The following is a 25,658-nucleotide window of genomic DNA, read 5'->3' on the forward strand; positions in this document are numbered from 1 at the left end:
AAGTAAAATAAGTTTTTTTATAAATTAAATTGTCATAAGTATAGCTGTGTCATTAAGCAGTTCACTTCAAAAATGCAGTACATTGGACAAGTGTCTTCTACTATAGCCTCATGTCAATCAATGCTTTCTGAATGAGTTTGGTAGATAGAAACTGTGTGAAAGTCCATCATATATACGTGGTGGTGAGTTTGTGAGTATGTATATAAGTATCATTGTGTATGTGTTAGTTTATTTACATTCTAATTATATAGTGATTCGACAAAAAAAGACTGATAGAAGTACCAAACTTAAAATAAGTACTGAGGTTGATATGACCAACTAAACCCTTGATGACAGTAGCCCACCATAACTATAGTCCAATAACTGAAACAAGTATAAGAATAAAAGAATAACACCTTAAAGCAGTGATTCTTAACGTTTAGCAGTGCATCATGTCACCATATGAGTTTTCTCCCCAATAGTAACAGGGCAGTGGCAGGGAAGACAATTCTAGAGAAAATGCAGTGTGCTAAAGGTTAAATATTTCTTCAGATCCCATTTTAGGAGAAGAAACATTTTCCAGATCTTAACCCTATAAAATCTAATTCTGTAGTGCAATATTTTTGGATTAAATGGAAATGAATAATGCAACATCACAAAAACAAAATTTCTAGTGACCCTCTTTATATTACTGTTGTCATTAGCTACAAATCAGTTCTGATTGTGCTAAGCTCAAAGGCTTTCAGGCCATAACCATCGTTCACACATAAAGCATCTAGGGCTTTATACACTTCCTTTTTTTAAGACAGTGGTATGTTATTTTGGAAAGATTTGACCACTGTTTCAAGCAGGACAAATGTCCACATAGAAGCTTCCTTGTTACCTCAATCAGTTTTGATTTCTCCCATGTCTAACAATTTCGCACACACACACAGACACACACATTCACTCAAGGGAGACGTGCATGCCTTACATGATACAGTATGTTTCCCTTTTCCCATGAATAGCCACTTGAAAGGAAAGTATAAAATTAAAGGGTTATATTATTCCACTGAAACACGACAGAAATGTATTAACTGCTTCAGATGCTGTTACATTATTCTCTTTTTCTAGTACTCTATCAGTTGACAATAGATTTAATTTCCTTTTAACGATTATTAATTAGTGGCAATCCATGTTACAAGCAAAAGTGAAAAAAAAAACTATTGGTGATATTTGATTTTTTTTAAATCTTTTCCAGGCATTACGTGTTATGGGAATGTATGGAATCATCAGCTGGCTAGCATGGATGATTTCTACAATGATTATCATGGCTCTAGTGTGCATCGTTGTCATCTTCATCCTGCACTTCAGTACCATATTTATATTCAGCAACATACTTCTTATGTTCCTCTATTTCCTTACCTTCTGCTTTTCAACAGTCATGATGTGGTAAGTAATATTTTCTCAGTTTCTAATAACCACCACCACTTCTACTGCTCCTCCTCCTACTACTACCATTATTATAGTTTCAACATATTCATAGTTAATTATGCCAAAATTGATCTAAATTAAACCCACCAAAGACCAATATAGACCCAAACCTCTCTGTAGTGGCAGAGATGATTCTGAACAGCTCCTGATTGGAATCACAATAGATGTATAAGTAAATATACACTATTTTTTCATGTTTCAGTAATTTTCACTATATTCAACTATTTATGAACTGTGTTTGCCACCCCAAGAATCAAAGAATGCAGATTTTAAAATCTTCCATCATTAGCCCAAACTTCCCCTAAATAGTTCAACAAACTAGAAATAAAAGATGTAGAAAAATTTACTCAGAATCTAACTGCTTGCCTAATTTTTCTTTCATTAAATAGTAATGATAAAAGTGAAGTGATTAAAACTTGTAATTACTTACTCAACAACATAATTCTAAATTTGTACCTAAATATATTGTGTGCTGTATGAAGTCTTAAGAGATATTTACCTCTTTTCTTTTTCTAGTTATATGGTCAGTTCGTTCTTCAGCAATACAACTTTGGCAGTTCTCACTGGACTTATCTTCTATTTGCTTTCTTATATTCCATACATTGTTCTACAGTCTCTAAAATTAGAGCTGAGCTTTTACCAAGTATTATTGGTTGTAAGTAAAACTTAATAATTATCTTGAATATTAGATGAATTTACTGTATATTAGACAAAAGCAATGGCTGTATATTTTTTCAGATATTGTTAGCAACCTTTCCAAAACATTGTATTATTACTGCAAGTATGGGAAAAACTATTTCAAGAAAACATGTTTCCTATATTTTCAGTGCCTCTCCTCTACAACAGCCTTTAGTTTTGGTTCTCAATACTTATCAAGATACGAAGAACAAATGGTTGGTCTTCAATGGAAAAACATTCATGAAAGTCCAATGGAAGGAGATGAGCTAAGTTTCTCATTTGCATGCACCATGATGGCAATTGACAGTTTAATCTATTTTATAATTGGCTGGTACGTCAAAAGCATCATGAAAAGTAAGTTTTATTTAGTTGTCATTATTCTCCTGACTTTCTGTTCAAAACCCAGATAAACTAACTGCTAATCTGAATGATTCTGTAGAACAATAATGACTCCTTTAAACTATGCAGTTAGTACTCGGATAGTTTACTACATCAGCTCCAATATATTATTACTACTTATTTTATCAACTTTAAAAGCATAGAAGGCAATGGTAACTCTTGGGATTTTAGCTAAGATCCCAGAAGGAAACTAAATATGTGTTTTGCCTGATAAACTCCTGTTTTTTTTTTGCAAACATACCCTCATCTATAAAATAAACTATATGTTCTTACATTGAAACAAAGCACCAGACCAGATTTATATAAGATGGGAAGGGAGAACGTTGAAGTTTTAAATCTTTTACTAATATATTAGAACCATAATGGGAGTAAAATGAAAACAACTTATATGTGAAATCACATTACAGCATATTTGATTTTATCGCTACATAGTCATACACAACATTTCTAATACATTGTACAGTTATATTATTATAATCAGACTTAGAGTGTTCTTCCTAGTTTTCCTTTAAAGCAATATGCATAGAGAAGTGTTTATGTTTTATATCTAGTAAAGAAAGTAAAGTTCCTTCCTGAGTCATATAGACTCATAGGGCCAGTTTGCCAGTTTCCATGACATATATATTCCCCATCTTGATGTGACACCAGTCTGTCACATGATTACTCGTTTTTGCCAGCTGAGTGGAATGGAGCAATGTGAAATGAATTGTTTTGCTCAAGAACAAAATGTGTTGCCTGGTCTAGGAATTGAAGCCACAATCTTACAATCATGAGTCCAACACCCTAACTACTAAGCTATGCACCTCCACTTTATATATAGCCTTCTAATTTATTATACTTTGCTTGAATTTGCATTAGATTAGATTATATTCAGATTACATCTAATGTTCTTCTATCTTATGATACCAGACGGTAACTTTAAAAACTTTGAAAAGCATTTCAGTTCCCCAACATAGCTTACTATAGTTGTACCATAGTATCACATGGAAAGTCACAGAAGTGGCTTTAACTCACTTTCACTAAATAGAGGTGAAGCTATAGAAATTTTGGTTTAGAATCATATAACCTCAGAGGAATTTTGGAGGCCATAAACACAACACTTACCCCAATATGCTAAACCAATTAAAAAAATTTAATTCTCAAAGTTAATAACAACTTCAATGCAATGAAATACCTACACTCAAGAATCAAGTATAGTTGGATACTTGGCATATCAAAAGTTGACCCTATATTCTCCAGTCTATTTACTTGTTTAAGGGAAACATTTCTCAAAGAGAATTCTACTAATGTTAAAATACAATCAACATTACCGGTGGTTAGTTTACAAATTTTAACTTTATTTTGAATTGTTTAGTATTTATTTATTATTATGAGCTTTGTATTCACTATACTATGGAAAAATAAGGTATGATCTGGATTAGGATAACTTTTAAGTTATAATTTCGTTGTCTCTCTTTATGATGTAATTTAAGTTACTCTAGCAAATACTAAAGATACATCAATCTACCATATGATATGCATGTACTACGTTTGTTTGTTTTTCTTGTTTATTTTTGTAAATTCTTTTTTAACTTTTTGCCTACCCATATAAATATATATATACATACATGAAAAATGGCAGCCTAATGATGGTATACGTGTAGAAACATATATTGTGATGTATAAATGAAGCCTATGAATAGAGAGAAAGAGAGAAAGACACACACACATGCATATATATATATACGTAAATATAAGAGAGTTACCGTTAAGTGGTTAACTCTAGTGCTAGAAATAGCTCCTTATTCTAGTATAGCCACCGAAGTTGTTTCCACAAATGGTTTTTTATGTGCTAGGCCACTTGGTGTTAAACTGATGGTATTATTAAATTAATATCTAATTTTTCACCCTCATTTATGAATTTATAAATTTAATATACTACACTAAATATTGTGTGCAGTACTCATTTCCACTAAGTCTTACCATGCTTTTTGGCGGGGAAGCTAAATCACAACTATGTATGCAATCGATTGGACTGCATGGGTATTTATCGCCCGTGTGGGTCTAATAAATTGTATCGAAAACAAATGCTGCTGATGATTTATAGATAAATATGTGAGTATAATTGCATATTATGTTGATAAGCGCAGGAGTGGCTATGTGGTAAGTAGCTTGCTTACCAACCACATGGTTCCGGGTTCAGTCCCACTGCGTGGCATCTTGGGCAATTTCTCCATTTTTTTATTTTTCTTATACATAAATAGTTTTAAATATATATATATATATATATATATATATATTATATATATATATATATACAGACATACAATATATATGGCATTAAGATTAGGAAGGGCATCCAGTTGTAGAAACCATGCCAAATCAAACTGGAGTCTGGTGCAGCCCCTCAGCTTACCAGCTCTGGTCAAACCGTCCAATCCAGCATGGACAATAGACGTTAAATGATGATGATGATGATATTTATAAATTTCCATATGTTTTTTACTTTGCAGAGAAGTATGGCATCCCTAAACCATGGTACTTTCCTTTCTACCCAAAATACTGGGGTCTTGAAGGGGCCAACTCTTTGAAGCATTACTCTTCATCTACAATTGCACCTGACACATTCTGTAAGTGATTTTTCTCTTGTTTTGTATTTTATGTTTTTGTTCAAATATTGCTTTACAATATTTAATGAAATATCAAGACAAGAAACTGCTTCTGGATTAGCTAAAATAATATTTTTTAAGTAGAATATTCAGAATGTTCTTGGGATAGTTTAAATTGTTGCAAGTCTCCACCTAGATTTCTGATTTAGAACTGCAGCCTAATTATATCTCCATAAGAGATATTCCTAACTCCATGAACCTAATTATATCACCATAAAAGACATGAGTACCTACGTAAATGTTTATTGACCAATCAGTATTGGTTGACATGTAGTAATTAGCAGTGGCATCATTAAAGAAGGTTTTGTAAATTCCCATCAAGTTGTATTTTCAAAGGTTCTAGAAGCTTTTCTTGTGGTCATAAAACCCTGGAGTATCGATCCCTTGAGCAGAGCCACTTTAAATGATACACAGATCTCTGCTACTTTGTTCCATGAGGAAGTCTTTATATGGTCACTCAGTATTCTAGAAATAGCAATAGTAGTCAAATCTCTTTTAACTCAAACTCCCATCATTTTAAAATATGATATATTTGACATGATGGTCAATATTCCCTGTACATTGGAAGAAGTTGGGGTGAAAATGGCTAAGATAATTTGATCATAGAGCTGTTCAGTTAAGGCTGACTTTGACTCAACAGTATCAACTGACAGCACACATTATTCCCTCATCCAAACTTCATCATCCAAGTACATCACATGCCCATACTATGTCAATTTTCTCTTCTGCACACTTCAACTGTTGTTTAATGTCCAGGTATTCTGTGTTAAATATTAGGTTGTCCAAAAGTTCGTAAACACTTGCGAAAATTGAATTTTTACTTGCCAAGTACGAACAAAAACAACAAAAATTATTCCTCAAAATAAAGACCATTATTTTCCAAGACTTTCTACGAACTTTGGGGATAACCTTATACTTGTAAATCTTTTGTTTTCAGAAAAATAAAATTTAGTTGAAGTTTTTATTTTGTATAGTAAATTAAATAAATAACTTTAAAATATTTGTCATTGTGTTCTCATTTATAAGATTCCTCGGATGTACTTTATGAAAACCGTCCTGCAAAAGGACCAGTTGGCATTTCTTTGATGAATTTGTCTAAGAGATATGGTACTGAAACAGCAGTGCAGAATTTATCCCTTAAATTTCACAAAGGTGAGATAACAACAATTCTTGGACAAAATGGAGCTGGAAAAACTACAACATTGTAAGTTACATAATTAATCTATATCAAAAGCCCTTTTTTTTTTATTATTGTTACCATAATGTGAAATCCTACCAGAGTAAAATTTACTATTTTTCTATCTAGGTTTGATAAATGAATATTGTGGATATTAAACAGAGATTGATATTTTTAATCAAATATGCAAATACAGACATGAAATCATGTGTAATTAATAAATCATTGGCATCTTTGTACAATGAGTGAAAGATTCCTATCAAGCTAAAGTTGCATTCTGGTTTCATTTCTCAGATCTGCCTTATTTTTTATTTCTTTATTGCCACACGGGGTTAAACATAGAGGGGACAAACAAGGACAGACAAAAGGATTAAGTCAATTACATTGACCCCAATGCATAACTGGTACTTATTTCCTCAACCCCGAAAGGATGAACGGCAAAGTCAACCTCTACGGAATTTGAACTCAGAATATAACAGCAGACAAAATACCGCTAAGCATTTCGCTCGGTGTGCTAACGATTCTGCTAGCTTGCCGCCCTTATTTGAAACCTTAAAATACTTTAAAAAATATCAACTCATTGCCACTTCCCATTTCACCACAATAACTCCATAGTTCAGTTGGAAGATATAAACTCATTTTTGCTTTTATATTTAAGCTTCTCGCCATCCAAACGTGGCTGTTGCCAGCACCACCCCGACTGGCCTCCGTGCCGGTGGCACGTAAAAAGCACCATCCGATCGTGGCCATTTGCACATAAAAAGCACCCACTACACTCACAGAGTGGTTGGTGTTAGGAAGGGCATCCAGCCATAGAAACATTGCCAGATCAGACTGGGCCTGGTGCAGCCTTCTGGCTTCCCAGACCCCAGTTGAACTGTCCAACCCATGCTAGCATGGAAAGCGGACGCTAAACGATGATGATGATGATGAATTCTTCCAACAAACTATAATCACCAGAAACCATTAAATCTTATATGTTTTCTCAATCTTATTGCCCTTCAACTGTACTTTAGATATAAATTTCACACTTCATTAAATGACCATAGTGTTGGGATACCTAATTATTCATTTGGTTATTTTAATACTCATTTTTTTTTCATCCCATTTCAGTAATATGCTAACTGGCTTGATGGAGTCAACAACTGGTATTGTAGCATTCTATGACTCTGAGAAAGGGAAAAATAATAGTTGGCTTGGCATCTGTCCTCAACAAAATATTTTGTTCGAGTAGTAAGTATAGTTTGCTTCTTTTCATTTTACTTATGCTATTGGCTGCTTTCTTGTTCATGATTTTGTACTGTTCTGTTTACCATTATTAAGAAGTACCTTAGTGCAGTAAAACCTATTCCATTTTTTAAATAATAGACATATATAGTAATGATCTTTAGCTTATGCACAGAACCCACAAACTATCAGAGAGGATGTCATCAATATGACTGATATAATTACTTATTTTACTGACAGTTTGCTTCTAGTTCTGCTACCAACATCCCCATTGTGTTATTACAAAATTTGTGAACATCTCATATGATAAAAACAGAATTTTCCCGTAAGTTGGGATATGAAATTGAATTGCAAATGAGAGTCATCAACTGCCTTATCTGATGTATGATAATGCAGTTATAATGATCCTTATGCTCATTATGGTTCATAAGATCATTATCATTATAATCATACAGAGATAAAATATCCAATTTAGAGTTCTTTCAAATAAATCTGTAAGTTAAATAAAACTCAGACTCATTGTAATTCCAAACTATAATCCTGTTTAATTCCTTTTATTTACAGCATGACAACAGAAGAACACATCCGATTCTACATCAGTATTAAAACAGGATGGCAGGGAAAGAAATTAGAGAGAGAAGTTCGCTCGTGAGTTTAGTATTTGTTTTTACCTTTGAATTCAAGGAAATCACTATGTTGTATACTTAATTATTTGATTTCACTAAATTGTTTCATTGTTTGAACTTGTACTGTGCATTCTCACTGCTTTATTGTTCAACCTTGTTGTATTGCCAGTTGATTCTTCTGACAGTACAATCCCATCTTGGTGCATGATTTGTTTGATCTGATTACCTATCTGTTGTGTGATCACTGGTGATTATGACTGCTTTCATAGTAATTCACCTGTCATCTTCTAGACAACCCTTTAAAAGTATGAGTATATGCAATTATGAAGGCTGCTTGTTAGAGGGGTTTTTTTTTTTGGTTTTTGTGTTATTGGTTTTTGCAAATTATTACTGACACTCTCTTAGGGACTTGTAATTATTTCTCAAAAGGAAAAACAGCTCAAGCTGGATATGAGTTGTAGTATTTACAATGGCTGGCTGAAAGCTGCTACAAATTACAAGCAGACATCCACCCTCAATGTTACCACATTACATGGCTTCTTTTAGAGTTTTCTTTCTTAGCCCTTGGCTTTACCAAGAACTAGTCAATGGTTTAACTATACAAGACAATTATGCTTAATTCCCTGAGGTATTGTATACCAGCATATCTTTCTGGTTTTATTGTGTATTTAATTACGTAGCCTATCTACAGATAATCTACTTTCTATTGTTTTATTTCACTGTGCCGTGTTGTTCATCCAATCATTCATTTATTCGATAATGATCGTTAATTTATTCACGCACGTAAGTTCAATGATTATTCAACAAAAGAGTATAATGGATGTTTGCTTTGATGATGTGATAAAGTCTCTGCAAACCAAGTTCTCAAACTTCTTTCAAATCCATTTCTATTTCCCAAGAATATTAATTTATGTTACAAATACTCTTGTGAAAGATAAACTTCATGACCTTCTGTCCTTCACATGAACTTGACAGCTTACATAATTTGCTCTTACCAACTAAAGTGAAAATAAATACCAATCCCACTTTACATGTAAGAGCTAGAAACCCAATTCCTGCAACTGATGGCCAATTCTAAGTCATGCTGTTTTTATTTTTACTTATGCACCCTTTTCAAGCCTAGCCAGGCTCATGGGCCTGGTTTCTCGGTTTCTATGGCGTATGTGTCCTCCCCTCCCCTCCCCAGCTGGACGGAACGCCAGTCCATTGCAGCATTACTCAAGAAACAGGAAGAAAGAGTGAGAGAAAGTTGGGGTGAAAGAGTACAACAAGGGTCGTCATCACCCCCTGCCGGACCTCGTGGAGCTTTAGGTGTTTTCGCTCAATAAACACACACAACGCCCTGTCTGGGAATCAAAACCGTGATCCGCTGACCGCAAGTCCACTGCCCTAACCACTGGGCCATTACTCCTCCTAAGTCATGCTGTGCATGACTTAAAATTCATAGACATATTTAATACATGTTTACATCACACAAAATGTATATTGTCACCATTAAGAAAATGAATATTAATGTCTTCTTTTTTTCCATTTCCAGTATTCTAAAAGATGTTGATCTCCTACATATGCGTAATACACCTGCAAAACAACTCTCTGGTGGAATGCAAAGACGTCTCTGTGTGGCTTTAGCATTTGCTGGCAAATCTAGTATTGTTGTTCTTGATGAACCTACAGCTGGTGTAGATCCAAGTGCAAGACGAAGCATCTGGGACCTCATTCTTAAATATAAGAATGGTTTGTAGTCTTTCATTTGATCTGTGTGTTAGCATGTGTCAATGTATGTTTGTTGTTGTGTATCAGTATTACTAAGCCCGCAATTCAGACTTGATTTGTCAGACCTAAGACCAGAGACATTCCATCCATGACCATCTGCCTTTTTTTATACATAATGTATCTAGAACTACATCGTCTACCATGTCTTTCTTTTTTAAGGTGGGAGAATGTGAGTTAAGATACATTTTACTTTTATCTTTAGCCGATGGATTGACTAAATCGGAGTTCCTTCATTGGCTCACTGACCACGTACAGGTTTCTTTATGTGTCAGTATATGAATCTTAGTCAGTCCCATTGTACTATGTATCATGTATCATTGCAAATATCAAATAAATAAATAAAATGTTCTTGTTATTAACATACAGAATACCAGTTCTTTTTCTTTTATCTTAAACCAAAGAAAAGAATGCATTTCTCCATCTTACTAACTTGCAACAACTCAAACTAAGCATCATCTGTATTAACTTCATGTTCTTCTCTCAGTTTGTTAGTCTAAGAAAATCTAAGTAAGGCTCCATACATTTTGATTCTTCTTCAAACTATGAGATTACAAAAAAGTACTTGCATAAAAAATTATTTATATATTTATATATATTTCAAGAGTACTGTAATTTACTTGAAGCATTGTAATGTATAAATGACATTAATTCTTTTAAAAAAAGTTTTTTATTAATGAAGGTGAGAAGTTAGACAAAATATTAAGCAAAAGATGTATTACCATACATAGGTTGTTGAATGCTTCTGTTATATTTGGGGAAAGATTCCCCTTTTCAACTATAAAAAAGAAAATAATCTAAGAGTAATAACACTCGTAAATAACACTAGGAGGGGAGAAGGAACGTAGCACAAGTGAATGGACCTAATATGAGCATGTATCTGTCAGCTACTGAATGACAGCTGGTACTCAAGACAACCATGGGTTCATGGAGATACTTTGGTTGTCGGCAAGCTGGCAGAAACGTTAGCACATCGGACGAAATGCGTAGCCATATTTCATCTGCCGTTACATTCTGGGTTCAAATTCCGCCAAGGTCGACTTTGCCTTTCATCCTTTCGAGGTCGATAAATTAAATACCAGTTATGCGCTGGGGTCGATGTAATCGACTTAATTCGTTTGTCTGTCCTTGTTTGTCCCCTCTATGTTTAGCCCCTTGTGGGTAATAAAGAAACATATATTAAAGACATTTTTAAAAGACTTTACCAACTATGTAATTTATGAACCTTTCCAATCAAATTAAGTAAGCTATGGAATATCTTCTCTGTTTTTATTTATTAGCATCATCTTGCATATTTTGCCTCCATTGTTTAAAGGATTTTAAAACATTTGTATTTTTTATATATATGAATGTATAGAAGTTTATCTATAACTAATCTTTTTTATCTCTTCAGACCGAACAGTGATTATGTCAACACATCACTTGGATGAAGCTGACATTCTTAGTGACAGAGTTGCTATTCTTCACAAAGGAAAATTACTTTGTTGTGGATCCACGCTGTTCTTGAAAAGACATCTTGGAAAAGGCTATTGCTTATCACTCGTGAAAAATACACCACCACTTTCCGTATGTATAAATTTTGTATATTTTTGATTTGAATCAGAAATTACAATTCGGATACATTCATTCAGCGTCAAAGTATTACTGACTGTAAAAGTTTGGTGAATAGCTGTTGTCATGTGTAGAACTGATTCAGATGCCAGCTGAGTTCATTATGAAGACAGCTCTGCTGCTTTCCCTTGACTAGGTAAAGCAAGTAGTTTTCATCTGTCTAGTGTCAGTTATGGAAGAAGATAGTGTGGTGAATGTGATTGAAAGGAGTAATAACAGGCATTTTCCTGTCCAGTTAACTTTTTCAAGTTCATTTGGAAAGAAAAACGAACGTAGACAAGGAAGTGATAATTCATATGTAAATTCATTGAAAGGTTGATGACAGTTGTGAATGTGGCACAAGTGAATGGATCTAATATGAGCATGTATCAGTCAGCTACTGAATGACAACTGGTACTCAAGACAACCATGGGTCCATGGAGATACTTTGGTTGTCATTAGCCTATATTAAAGACATTTTTAAAAAACTTTACCAACTATGTAAAAATCCAATTGCATTTTATTTTTCATTTCTCATTCAATTTTATGTAACCTGTCCTTCATTTATTACAATATGCTCTTCATTTATTACAATAAGATTAATGAACTGGTTTACCATCCAAATAGATGATTTTCAAACTGCATTTTTGTTGTACTCCAAGAGAACCGTAATAACTCTGGCAAACAAGAGACTCACTATCTAGCTAAGAATTGACTGAATTACAATAGAAAGCATATGCTCTTCCAGCCTTTAAAATATTTGTTTCTAATAACAAAATAAATGATTGAATATACAACATTTTTCTTCTTAGAAAATTAATTTTAAAAAATATTCATTTCAATTTCTTTGGAATAAGTATATATATACAAATATATAATATATATACATGCATATATTGAGAAGTATAATGCTTGAAACTCTTGGCTCTCATTTCACTTATGAACCTTTCCAATCAAATAATACACACACACACATACACACACTCACACACATACACACACACACACACACACACACACACACACGCACACACACACGCACACACATACATACATATACAAGGGGTTCTGAAGAGTTCCTGACTTTAAGTGTACTGCAAAAGGCCTGGTTGGGGACCCAAACTTCTGAGTTCTTTTACAGGGTTTAGAAAAACTGAAGGACTTCTGCAATAAGTGTGTGAATCTGAGAATATGTTCATTAAAATCATATTTAACTGATGCTCCTGTATTTTCTTTTACCCAAAGACAGGAACTTTTCAGCATCCCTTCATGTGTGTGTGTGTGTGTGTGTGTGTATACATATATCATAGTGGGGCAGACCAATTTATAGGGTTACCCTGGGTTTCTTGCTCATAAGGGATTTAGCCTTACAGTGTATCTTCAGACCCCAAACACTGCCGGATTAAAACTTAGGGTCTCAGTTCAGCAGTGTTTGCGGTCTGAAGATATGCTGTAAAGCTAAACCCCTTATGAGTGAGAGACTCAGGGTAAACCCATAAACCGACTTACCCCACTATAATATTAACTGCTCTACATCTTAGAATGTGCTTCTCCTCCAGATTTATGTATTTCTACAAACGATCCTATATATATATGTGTGTGTGTGTGTGTGTGTGTGTGTGTGTGTGTGTATGATTAAGTTTGAGGTTTATTTGTAACTTGTAACAGGTTTAACTTGCTGCAATTGTTGGATATATTACCATTCTCTTAGCAGATGTAAAAACCATGTTGTTAGGGTTATTTATTTAGAAGGAATTAACTGCAAAACTAAAGTTAACTTAATTTTCTTTACTAATCTATGAGGCACTAATCAAACAACAATAGTTAGAAATGTCTACAAAATGAATGTATTCTTCAAATTTCCATTTTTCTTTTCTAGGGTTCTGCAAATTCACTTACAGCAAGTGGTAAGTAATGCTTTCAGATTTTCTTAGCATTTTAGGAAAATGTTTTACCACTTTATAAAAATCATTAGAGTGTTGAATAGAGTACAAACTGTTTCTGAAGTAAATGAAATGAAGTAAAAGTACTTACTTTGATTAGTATTCCTATAAGGCATCTGAGATGTTAATATAATTTAAAATGAAAAGAAAAAATAATAAAAAGAATAGTTTGGTTTACTAGCAATCCAAAATCAGTGTAAGATTGTAAATTATTTCTCAGTTTACCAGACTGGTAAAATTTTACCTCTTGAGAATGATACAGACCAGCAAGTAACAGCTGTGATTTAGTTTCAATTCCCAGAAAATTGGTTTGTTTCTCAATAAAAAAAATACTTTAGTATTGGGACAGGTAGACTGAGCAATAAAGTTATGAAAAAATCAGGTGAACTATCCTACTAAAGAATTAGTATCAAGCTACAAGCTACAGTAGCATCGGCCCTTAGTGGTTAGCCACATTTAAGTGGTAAATATACTTCACAATTAGTATCAAGTTTGTGTTGTAAGATCTTGGGAGTAAAATTCAAAACACAAGTTACCTGCTAGCAGCAACTACCCAGAAAGCAAAGGTTTCCATCTATGGACTTGCCTTTAAAACATAATTTAAAAGATAAAGCCATCAGTGATACTTTTATACCAATGGGTCTTGAGATATTTTCATTTCAGAATTAATTTCATAAATGTAAAGAGTTACATTATTGTAATATGAATACATATGTCAATCACAAAATAATTATAACATTAAATGAATTGAGAGACCTTTGGGGAATATGCCTTGCTAATTTTATTCCAGAGTTCATAAAATATTTTTTTTAAATTACATTAATGAAATATATATATATTCCTCTAGATTTTTTCCCTCATTAAAATATTATCAACACTTACTCTGTAAAATAAGGCATGTAAAATCAAAGACTGTACATACAAAATAAAAATCACTCATTTTCAATTTAGAAAGATAAACAGAAGAGAAATCAGAGCAGTCTAATTTAATTTTCTTTTTGTTAACATAACCAATCTGGAATACCAAATTATTTATTATATTATAACTTGTGAAGTATTCATCTGTGTTATATAATATTAAGAATTTAAGTGATATATATATATATATAAGTTGTACATAGTATTGTAAACATATTCGTAAACATATTCATAAACATTACAATATAAAGTGACACCATACCATAACAATCTTGATTTTAAAGTTTTATATGACTAATTGTAGTACATCATACCTGTAATTAAGGTTGCTTCCTTTTTGCTTCCTTTCTTTTTATTTTTCATATATATTATATATGTATATTACAGATTCTTTTGATGCTCAAAAAACACTGGATTTTATTTCCAAATATATCCCGGGACCTGAAATCTCTGAAAACTTCAGTGAAGAAGCAACTATTCTTTTGCCTGCAGATGAAAAGATAAGAGGAAACTTCTCTGCTTTCTTTGAAGATTTTGATGACAACCTCAATAAACTTGGAATTAAAAACTATGGCATATCTGACACAACTTTAGAAGAGGTAATGAAGCACTTTTAGTTAAACAAAATTCTAATCTTGACAACAAAGAATTATAGCATGGCTGGTATTTCATAAATGGTGACGTAGTGACTATTTCACTGTTATAATTACCATCACTATCATCACCAGCATCATCATCATCATCATCATCATCATCCTCATCATTATCATCATCACCATCATCATTAGCAGCACCATCTACAACAACATTATATTATTATAGTCGTCAATATGCCTTTTTCTCTGTTGGTATGGTATTTGTGCATTTCATAACATCACTGGTTTCAATCTTTTTTGTTATCTCATCTGAGAGACACAACATTTTGAAGCCATAAGATTTCATTCTTTATCTTCTTTTGGTCTTCTTCTGTCCAGCACACAGCATATTTTCATACATTTCTCACCTTCCATTCACACCTCATTTTTCTACTATCACAGTTTATCACCTCTGCTGATAGCTTTAATGACTGACCACCTATATTTTCTGCTTTCCTACATACTGTCTTTGGTGTGAATTAGCATTACACTTCCAACAAATCATATTATTGGTTAATAAAATACATTTGTCCCACTTTCTAGGTGTTCCTCCAAGCACGTGAACTCTCTAATGCAGGCTTACCAATGACTCCTGAAAACATGAAGTCTACATTACTGGATGATACTAAAATGTCTGCAAGATCTGAAAGTCATCAGAGTTTAGAGTCCCAAGACATAAATGAATTTAACTCAGGTGAGTTTTCTAATACATTATATCACCCTGTTTTAGTAAATATTATAGCATCATTTTAGAGCCAGTTTGTAAAACATTCTAGTAATCAACATATGGTAGGGAAGATTAATTTAACACTTTAACTGATATCAACCCATATTAGCATGGAAAGCAGACGTTAAACGATGATGATGAATGATACTCTGAAAAGCTGCAAGCTGACAGAATGATTATAACACCAGACAAAATGCATAGCAGTATTTCTTCCAGCTTTATGTTCTGAGATCAAACTCTGCCAAAGTTAACTTTGCCTTTCATCCTTTTGATGTCAATGAAATAAGTGCCAGTTGTGGTGTATGCGAGAGATTCGAAATAAGGACACCTACCTTCTCTTCGCTCGACAGAGACCTCTCAGTGGTAATGGACCCTTCAATGCAGCCCGACCCAAACACTAGAAATAGCAGCTGCTTCTCCCCTACCTTAACAAGGTGCTCACATGTCTGACTCCCTCGGTTACCTCGATCGAAAAGGCCCCAATGCTCCCTGCCTGTGGGAGTGTCACTGCTGTCCCTTCCTCTTCCGGTCAGCCCCAAGTTCCCATCAGCTTCCCAGCTGCTGACGTCATCCCACACCAGTCAACGAGACTCTTACCCTAAAATTTCAAGTCTAGAAAGAATCAATAGTACTCTGAAAAGTAAATGCATCTACAAGCATCTTGATCTAGAATTGAAGCTCACATCTCCTACTGCCCTGATTAGTACATTAACCTTGCCCGGGAAGTATATTAAATTTTATATTGCCAGAGCATTTCATTAGAATTCAAGTATTACTATACCAGGACATTTTCAGTTATTTTACTGCTAGTATGGCACTATCCCAACACTGTAGTAGTTAGTACACTTGCCTAGTCTGCAGAAGGTTATCAGTCATTGTAGTGTTGGATTACCTGTTTACAAATGGATATAAGAATGAATGTGTAGTTGAGATTTTTTTTTTCAACCACATGGTTTCCAAGTTTACTCACAATATGCAACATCTTGGACAGGTGCCTTCTACCACAATATCAGGTTGCCCATTACCTGGAGGTGAAATTTAAACCTGAAACTAAGCAGCAGCTTCATCATGACTATCATCATCACTTAATGTCCGTTTTCCATGCTGGCATGAGTTGTACAGTTCAACAGGAACTGACAAAAGCTGGAGGGCTGTACCAGGTACCAATCATCTGTTTTGGCTTGGTTTCTACAGTTGGATGCTCTTCCTGATGTCAACTACGTAACAGAGTGTACTGGATGCTTTTTACATGGTACAAGAATAGGTGCTTTTACATGACACTGGCATGGAGTACCAAAGCCTGTCGTATATATATATGTATTTATGTATGTATATATGTGTATATATATATATATGTATATATATGTATATATATATATATATATATATATATATATATATATATATACACACACACATACATGCATATATGTATATATATGTTTATATATACATGTATGTATGTGTGTGCATATATTCATGCATATGATGTGTGTATGTATTTATTTATCTGCCTGTTTATATATATGTGTGTGTGTGTGTGTGTATGTATGTTTTTATATATATGCATGTTTATATATATATTTATGTGTATACACACACACACATAAACTTACTTATATATATTTTTTTATACATATATGTATGAGTATAAATTTCACTAAAGTGAAACAATGAAGGATGCAAACATTGGCAAATTCTTTGGACAAAGAATTCCTTTACCATGTATGTTCTACATTGAGTTGGTGACAGTCACTTATCATTTTCACAATGAGAAATGCAATGAACCAGTAATAGTTTCATTAGAAACCTGTGGTTAACAATTCTATTTCATTGGTTGCAATTTAATTGTGACCCCCTTCAGTCGTGAATGACCGTGGGATTGCAGCTAGAAAGTTACCCTCTGAGGCACAAGTCTATGCAAGGTTGTTTATGGATGACCAGCAGTCACCCATGCATACCAGCTTCCCTTCTCCACTCCACCGATGTTATCCGAGGGAAAGGCAAAGGCCAATACAGCTTGGCACCAGTGACGACGCAGCTTATTTATCAACATGCAAGTGGCTGAGCACTCCACAGACATGTGTACCCTTAACGTAGTTCTCGGGGAGATTTAGCATGATACAGAGTGTGACAAGGCTGGCCTTTTCAAATACAGGTACAACAGAAACAGGAAGAAAGAGTGAAAGTTATGATGAAAGAGTACAGCAGGGTTCACCACCACCCCTTGCTGAAGCCTCGTGGAGCTTTAATTGTTTTCACTCAATAAACACTCCCAATGCCCAGTCTGGGAATCGAAACCACGATCCTACGACTGCAAGTCCGCTGCCCTAACCACTGGGCCATTGCGCCTCCAAAAAATATGGAATACTTCACGAATTTGCATGTCATCCTTGCACAGGAGCCATGCTAATCTTCTCTGCATCGTTCCAATTTTAGAATATGTACTGCCATAGCTAGTACAGTTGCAATATAATATAAATAAAATAAATGTATACCAATAGTTGTATTTTTTTTAAATCATACAAATTATTTATAATGTAAACTTTGATGCATAATTAATCCCCATAATATTTCCAAGATCATTTTTATTTTTCAGCTTTGGACATATCATCAAAAGTGAGCTATGAATCAAATAATTTTACAGCCTTCCTTACTTTGATTCAAAAACGTGCCAGTCACTACCGACGCAACTGGAAGATGGCTATCTCTGTGATTTTGCTTCCTTGTATTTTCTTTGCAATGGCTGTTGGCTTTTCCAAAATAGCACCTAAAAATGATTACAAACGTCTCCGTCTTTCCCCTGCATTATACGGACCAAACTCTTACATGTTTTACAAGTAAGTAACTTTGGAACATTAAAATGTTATTCTTACAATCTTAATATTTTTACTTTGTCTTAGGAGCTTCAATAATGAGGAACAAATAGATTGATATTCTTTGTCTCCGCAAAAAGAAGGATCAGGGATAGTTTCTTCATCTTTTTACTTGTTTCCGTCATTGAACTCCAGCTATGCTGGGACACCACCTTGAAGGGTTTTAGCTGAACAAATCGATTCCAGTACTTATGGGTTTTTTTGGGGGGGGGTTAGTCATGGGTTAATTCTGGTACTTATTCTAACAATATCTTTTGCTGAGCCGTTAAGTTCTGGGGATGTAAACAAACCAGCACTAGTTATCAAGCAGAGGTGAGGTACAAACACAACTTCCACACATGTATTCACACACTCACACACTCAAACACACACACATGACAGGCTTCCTCGCAGTTTCCATCAACTGAATTCAGTCACAAGGCATTGGTTAGCCTGAAGCTATAGTAGAAGACACTTGCCAAAGGTGCTGCATAGTGGAATTGAACTGAAAATCATGTGGATGCAAAACAAAGTGCTTAACCAGACAGCCATGCCAGTGGCAACTTTTTTTTATTGTATTAAATATGATTTGTCTAATATCTATATTTTCAGAGATAAAGTGGGTGATTTGTATGGAAAAGATTTACTAAAATGGATCAGTCATTCACCTGGTGTTGGTACAACATGTATGTCAGACACTGCTTCAAATCTTGAGTATGTATTTTACTAAAATTTAATATATTTCAGTATTCAAAGTTAGCTGCAGCTGCTATTTGTGAAATGATATTAACTCTAAAACTTAACAATTACTACAGTCAGTTATTATTACATTTTAAAGATATCCTTTTAAAATATCATTCATATGTTCAACAATATTAATTTTATCAATTACTATAGTCACTATTGTTACATTTTAAACATACCCTTTAAAAAATAGCCTTCATATGTTCTTATTCTTTATAATAAATTTAATATCATTTCTGAAACATATTTCAGAGAGCCATTTGAATGTAAACCAGCAGAGACAGTTTTCAAAAGACCCAAATATCAGAAAGACCTAATGAACAAAACTGAAAAATGTGAATGTGAAAATTTCCGGTTCAAATGTTCTAAGTATGCTTCTGGTATCCCACCAACTCAACTACAACTAAACTCAACAGATTTCCTGCAAAACCTGAACTCAAAGTCAATGCCAGTCTCAGAGTACCTATTAGAAAGCTACATGAAATTCCGCAAGAAAAGGTATAAATAACTAGATTCTCTTTCTCATTAAGGTGGAAATTTGTTCTTCCATTTCAATAATTTTCCACAGATATTCCACCAGAAAAATTACTCTTAAACTTGTTTGCATCATCATCGTCATCATCATCATCATCGTCGCTGTCATCGTCGTCATCATCATCGTTGTCATCAACTGCAATAGCAGTAGTATAACAGTCATCATAACTGCCATCACCATCATTATGACAACTAACAGAACCATCATAAGTTCAAGCAATTTCATGATGGAAGAGCCATTCCACTGTGGAGTGGTGTCAGTGACCAGGTCACAGCTGTGCAACAAAAATGTTGACACCTCGTGAAATAAATTTAAATTGATTTAACAGATCTGCATATGTTATTCAATGGTTAGAATTACTCCAACAGTGTAACTGCTTCACCTTCAACAGTCTCAAATAAAGTCACTTGCAAAACAAGTGCAAATGGGCCATTCTTGCATGACATATGTGACAGTGAGTAACACAATCTGTGAAATATGTAAGCTGTAAATCTTGAACACTTACAAGAATTATATTGATTCCTATTTTAAAACTAAGTCTGACTACCCAGAAAAGTATTAAAAAATATTTATCTGGAATTTCTGTTTAGTGCCTTTTTAAGAGAATCCAAAAAGAGCAATGTATGTGGTGTTGCACAAAATAAATTTTTTTCTCCTTAAAATATTAACTTCTAATTCTCCTGAATTTCCCCAGACAGGCATAAGAAGCCCCACAATATTTATTTACATTGATTTTAAATTTCAAAAAAGCTGAGTTTGCTGACTAACAATATTTGAGGCCTCAATGTTGATTTATATGAGTATGACATGCATGACAAAAATGGATGTAATATTTTCTCATCTTCTAAACAGTGTAGATCTGGTGGTAATTATCCCAATATTGATATCTGGCCAGTCAAAAAGGTATCATTTCAACATACCTTTACAATTATATAATTATTTTCCTGGGTATTCTAAAAGTGGTGGAAAACTTGTTTTGGTTTAACTTTGATGAGAAATGTACAACTCCAAACTTTGGTAATCTCTTTCTTTTATTTTTATAATAATTTTTATTGATAATGTCTATTTTGATAATTTGTTTATTGTTACAGGTATGGTGGATGGACTTATGAAAGAAATAGCAACAACAAAGATAAGAAACAGGTAACAGTGTGGTTCAACAATAAAGGTCATCATTCAATGCCAGCTTTTCTTAATGGTTACTCTAATGCAATCCTGAGAACAGAAGTAGCAAGGAACAAGTTTGGGAACCCAGAAGAATATGGTAAACAGGAACTTTCTTTTTACTCTGTTTATTTCTCTCTTGATTATGACAGCTGACATTTGTTGCAATGTATTTACATACAACCTGACAATATATGAAGGAGAGCTTGATAGGAATGAATAAATATTGTTGCATGAGCCACTCTGAGCAAGTCCTTTGTCTTTCAGCCATGTACCATTTATTATAATAATAATCCTTTCTGCTGTAGTCAATTGCATTGGCCCCAGTGCATAACTGGTACTTATTTCATCGACCCCGAAAGGATGAAAAGCAAAGTTGACCTCAGCAGAATTTGAACTCTGAATGTAAGGATGGATGAAATGCTGCTTAGCATTTTGCCCAGAATGCTAACAATTCTGCCAGCTCACCATCTTTCTGATAATGCTAATCATAATAATAATAATAAGAAGAAGAAGAAGAAGAAGAGGAAGAAGAAGAGGAAGAAGAAGAGGAAGAAGAAGAGGAAGAAGAAGAAGAAAGAGAGAGAGAGAGAGAGAGAGAGATAGAGAGAGAGAGAGAGAGAGAGCTTGAGAAAAAATATATGGAGAGAATGTATCAGAAAAATGTAGAGCCTGTGCAACTTGGATTGAAACAGTGGCGCACATTGTGAAAGAATGCCCCAAGCTGACACAGGAAGAATATAAGAAATATAGGTATGACCAGGTTGTAAAAGTTTTACACTGGAAACTGTGCTAGAAATGAGGATTTGAAGCTGGTAACACATGGTCAATCATCGAGTTGAAAGAGTACTAGAGTTGGAGAAATGTAAGATTTTGTGGGACTTTCCAATTCAAACGGATAAGAAATTAGAAAACAATAGACCAGATATTACAGTCATAAATAAGGAGAAGCGAAGTTGCTTACTTATCAACCCATCATACCCATTTGATTCCAGGATCATAGAGAAAGAGGAAAAACACAAATAAGTACAATCCCCTAAAGTTTGAAATAGGAAGAATTTGGAGCATGCAAACAGTAAAGGTCATGCCTATAATAATTGGTGCTCTGGGAACAGTAAGCCTAGATATAGATAAATGGCTGAGGGAGATTGAAATAGAATGCCTGGTAGAGCCCCTACAGAAGTTTGTGTCTTAACGACAGCAAGGATTATCAGGAGAGTTCTAAGCACTTGAAAGACTGCTGAAAACTTGTGGATACCTAAGGTTACAGGTAGTAACATGTTACCATCATAATCCCTACTAGGAATAAGACCAAACTTGAGACAAACCAAAATAATAATAATAATAATCTTTTCTACTAAAGGCACGAGGCCTGAATTGAGTGGGGGGGAAGATGGGGATATGGGGCAAGTCAACTACATCGACTCCAGTGCATAACTAGTACTTATTTAATCGACCCAAAAAGGCTAATACTAATTATAATAATGGAATGATTTAAAACATTTAATTATTTTATTGAAAATCTACTTGTATAATCTATCCTCCAAGCAACATTATTCTCAGAATTTTCCCAGTTGTACCAGCTCAGTCTGTTAACTAGCCCTTTAATTATACTTTTATGGTTTTTAAATTGAGGAGGAAATAAAACTAAAACTACAGCAAACTAAGACATTTTAATGACAGAACAACACCATGTTTGAATATAAATTTGTCAGTTTTTGTTGTTTTTTTTAAGTAGCTTGTATATTTTATGAGACTCATTCTAAAATCATTGTATTTCTATATCTCTAACAGGAATTTCAGCTTTTAACAACCCAATCCAATTGTCAGTCAGTACTTTGAATGAGGAATCTATGTAAGTGAATGCTCTCTTTTTATTTAGAAAATAGTCTCTGAAATCTCTCAGATGTTCAGATATTGATAGAATATTGAATAAGTGTTATTACATTTGAAGCTGTGACTAAACTGTCTGTCCACCACTTTCTTGTAGGAACAATAACAATTAAGCTATATATATAAAACTATATTCATTACTTGTAAATGAGTGATTTGGCAGTGTGTACTATGCTTTTGTTAAGTATTTTAAGTGCTTTGTAATCACAAGCAGAGAAAGACATTCTTTCAGTCCTTCAACATTTCACCCAGCAGAACATGAAGGATGACCTGCTGACTGCATTTTCTTTTAGTTATTTTCCTCTAGGCTGCCTTGATGAAAGAGTTTATATCATGGCTGACTGATTTGCAATCAATAACTTTGACTGGTCAGCTTATTGCTGGTGTAATCATCTCTTTGATGAGTATTCCACAAGCCTCCAGTGATTAGCCTATTGCTGGTTTTGTTAATCTATTTGAGATGCCTACCTCTTCATCACAAATATCTTGACTGGAGATAAGAACTCCTGACTTCAAAACTAGGTAGAAACATTTTTCATGTGATGTTTGCTAACTACTAGATTTTGCCCAAATTCAGTCTACTTATCAAATTTCTAATGAATGTCAAAATAAGATTTTTCTTTTACTTACAAATTTATTTCTGTTTACCTGTCACAAACCTCTCCTCAGACATTTTAATTAAATAAATTTAACAGTTGTACTCAAAATATTTTCTATGAAAGTTCTCTCAATATATTTTGTAATATTATGAAGCAAACATTTCAGATACTTTTCCGATGACTAACTCCACCTTTACATTTTATTGGTTACTTACATAAATTTTACCCTTGAAGAGATACTGGCTCTACTTAACCATAGCAACAAGAACAACAGCAATAGAATTTCATTAAAATATTGATTCTTTTTTCTCTCGTAACAATCACAAATATCTTTGAAATTATTATGAAGAATATCAAATAATAAATATCAATCACTTAAAATTATTCTTATGAATAATTTTATTACTTTGGTGAATTCATATCAAGTAACAATCTTCTCTTTTGTATTTCAGTTTATTCCATGCATCTGAGACAGCCATCAGTTTGATTATCTTACTGGCAATTAGCTTTATCCCAGCAGCTTTCAGCATTTATTTGGTCAAAGAAAATATCAGCTCAGAGAAATACCTATTTATTATAAGTGGGGTGAAAACACCTATCTATTGGATGTCTGCATTCATCTGGGACTTAGTAAGTATTGCAAGTTGTTTATGCACATTCAGTCACAAAAATACTCATCATTATACATAAATGATTTTATGTACATATGTAAGTGTTTGTGTGTGCGCATGTGTGTGTGTGCATGTGCAGATGTATGTGCATGCATGCATTTTGTTAAACTTAACAACACTAAAAATATTTAAATCTAATGTTTAATATTCATATTTAATAAAATATCAATTTTATTTTATTTAGATCGTGTACTGTCTTTCCTTGATAATAATTGTCATTATTCTGGCTATATTCAAACTGGACAGTTTCTGGATACGAGACAATTTTTCTGCTACTATTCTTTTAATTTTCTTATTTGGGTGAGTAACCAAACTGGCAACTTTTTGCTGTTTACACATTAATATATAAATATGAGGTTTGCATACATACATACCTCTACCCTTATCTCTAACCATCAGGTGCTCTCCCCTCACACTTTTATGACCTCCTTCCTCCCTCTTGATCCACTATTCCCACTGTCTCTTACCTTTTACTCATATACTCCCACCCATCCTTATATAAATGCAGAGTTGTCAGTTGTCATGTATCTTCTCTGTGACAAGACACCTCTGCTTGTCCCTGGTATAAAATCATCTTTCCACCTTCTTAAATACCCTCCCACCTCACTTAATCTCAAGGGCTTTTCCCTTTCCTCCTTGAATGAGAGTTCCAGCATTTTGAGAGGTATGGAACCACCTCCTAGCCACTGTTGTTCCCAGGTCTACTCTGGCGTGAAGTAGTAGCACTTTTTAGGATCCCAGCTATGGGTTAACTAACATGTTAACAATAGGAGTGAAGGATCCCTGGTTGTCATTAGAATTTCTTTCTAGGAGAAGGTAAATTGTATGTATGTATGTAAGTACGTACGTCAGTAGGTATGTGTGTATGCATGTATGTTGTGACAGTGAGATATGGATATGATAAAAATATTATTTCCATGCATCATTCAGAAACTAAATGCTAGTGTTGGTTATTATTTAATCTTGTATGAACATACTTATGATCAAAGGCATTCCAACAATGACCATCCCATCATTTTTGTAGTGGTGGATTAGAATACTGTGCACTTGCTGGCAGCAGTAGTTTGCAATTGTGATGATGGTTATGTCAGAGATTGTTACAGTAGTAAAATATCAACACTCCATTTTGCCCTTTTGTTGGAATACACTGATTTTGTTTCAACTGATTTTAAAAATAAAAAAGAATTTAGTGATTTAACTTTGTCGTTATTAAGCTGGGGTTTGGAACTTAAGTTAACATGGAATTTTCAATATCAATCACTTTAAAACAGGGAGATTGTATCATACAACCAGGGCCAGTTTTAGGCACATTGATATCAAAAAGGTTGTTGTGTTTTGAGTTATTCCTACCTAAAATGTCAAAATCTGTTCAGTATTTTAATGCTAATTTTAATTTTTATTTCTTTA

At 33.8% G+C, this 25,658-nt stretch overlaps 1 protein-coding gene and 1 non-coding gene across 3 annotated transcripts in view; one reads left to right on the forward strand and one right to left on the reverse strand.

Moving 5' to 3' along the window:
• The window catches only part of LOC115214454, a 365,440-nt gene that overhangs the window by 322,584 nt on the left and 17,198 nt on the right, over positions 1–25,658 (forward strand). For both annotated transcript variants that reach the window (XM_029783667.2, XM_029783655.2), the window contains exons 100-118: positions 1,220–1,410; positions 1,969–2,107; positions 2,280–2,484; positions 5,022–5,138; positions 6,204–6,381; positions 7,468–7,587; positions 8,146–8,229; positions 9,745–9,941; positions 11,371–11,543; positions 13,447–13,474; positions 14,816–15,027; positions 15,607–15,757; positions 18,390–18,630; positions 19,258–19,359; positions 19,642–19,887; positions 21,016–21,188; positions 22,883–22,943; positions 24,033–24,210; positions 24,436–24,551. In XM_029783667.2, coding sequence (XP_029639527.1) covers positions 1,220–1,410; positions 1,969–2,107; positions 2,280–2,484; positions 5,022–5,138; positions 6,204–6,381; positions 7,468–7,587; positions 8,146–8,229; positions 9,745–9,941; positions 11,371–11,543; positions 13,447–13,474; positions 14,816–15,027; positions 15,607–15,757; positions 18,390–18,630; positions 19,258–19,359; positions 19,642–19,887; positions 21,016–21,188; positions 22,883–22,943; positions 24,033–24,210; positions 24,436–24,551 — 2,912 coding nt within the window. The remainder of the gene's footprint in view (positions 1–1,219; positions 1,411–1,968; positions 2,108–2,279; positions 2,485–5,021; positions 5,139–6,203; positions 6,382–7,467; positions 7,588–8,145; positions 8,230–9,744; positions 9,942–11,370; positions 11,544–13,446; positions 13,475–14,815; positions 15,028–15,606; positions 15,758–18,389; positions 18,631–19,257; positions 19,360–19,641; positions 19,888–21,015; positions 21,189–22,882; positions 22,944–24,032; positions 24,211–24,435; positions 24,552–25,658) is intronic.
• LOC115220365 lies at positions 18,147–18,253 on the reverse strand. The gene has a single exon (XR_003882516.1). It is a non-coding gene; the product is annotated as a U6 spliceosomal RNA (small nuclear RNA).

The sequence above is a fragment of the Octopus sinensis genome, linkage group LG1 (assembly GCF_006345805.1).
Source record: "Octopus sinensis linkage group LG1, ASM634580v1, whole genome shotgun sequence".
NCBI lineage: Eukaryota > Metazoa > Mollusca > Cephalopoda > Octopoda > Octopodidae > Octopus > Octopus sinensis.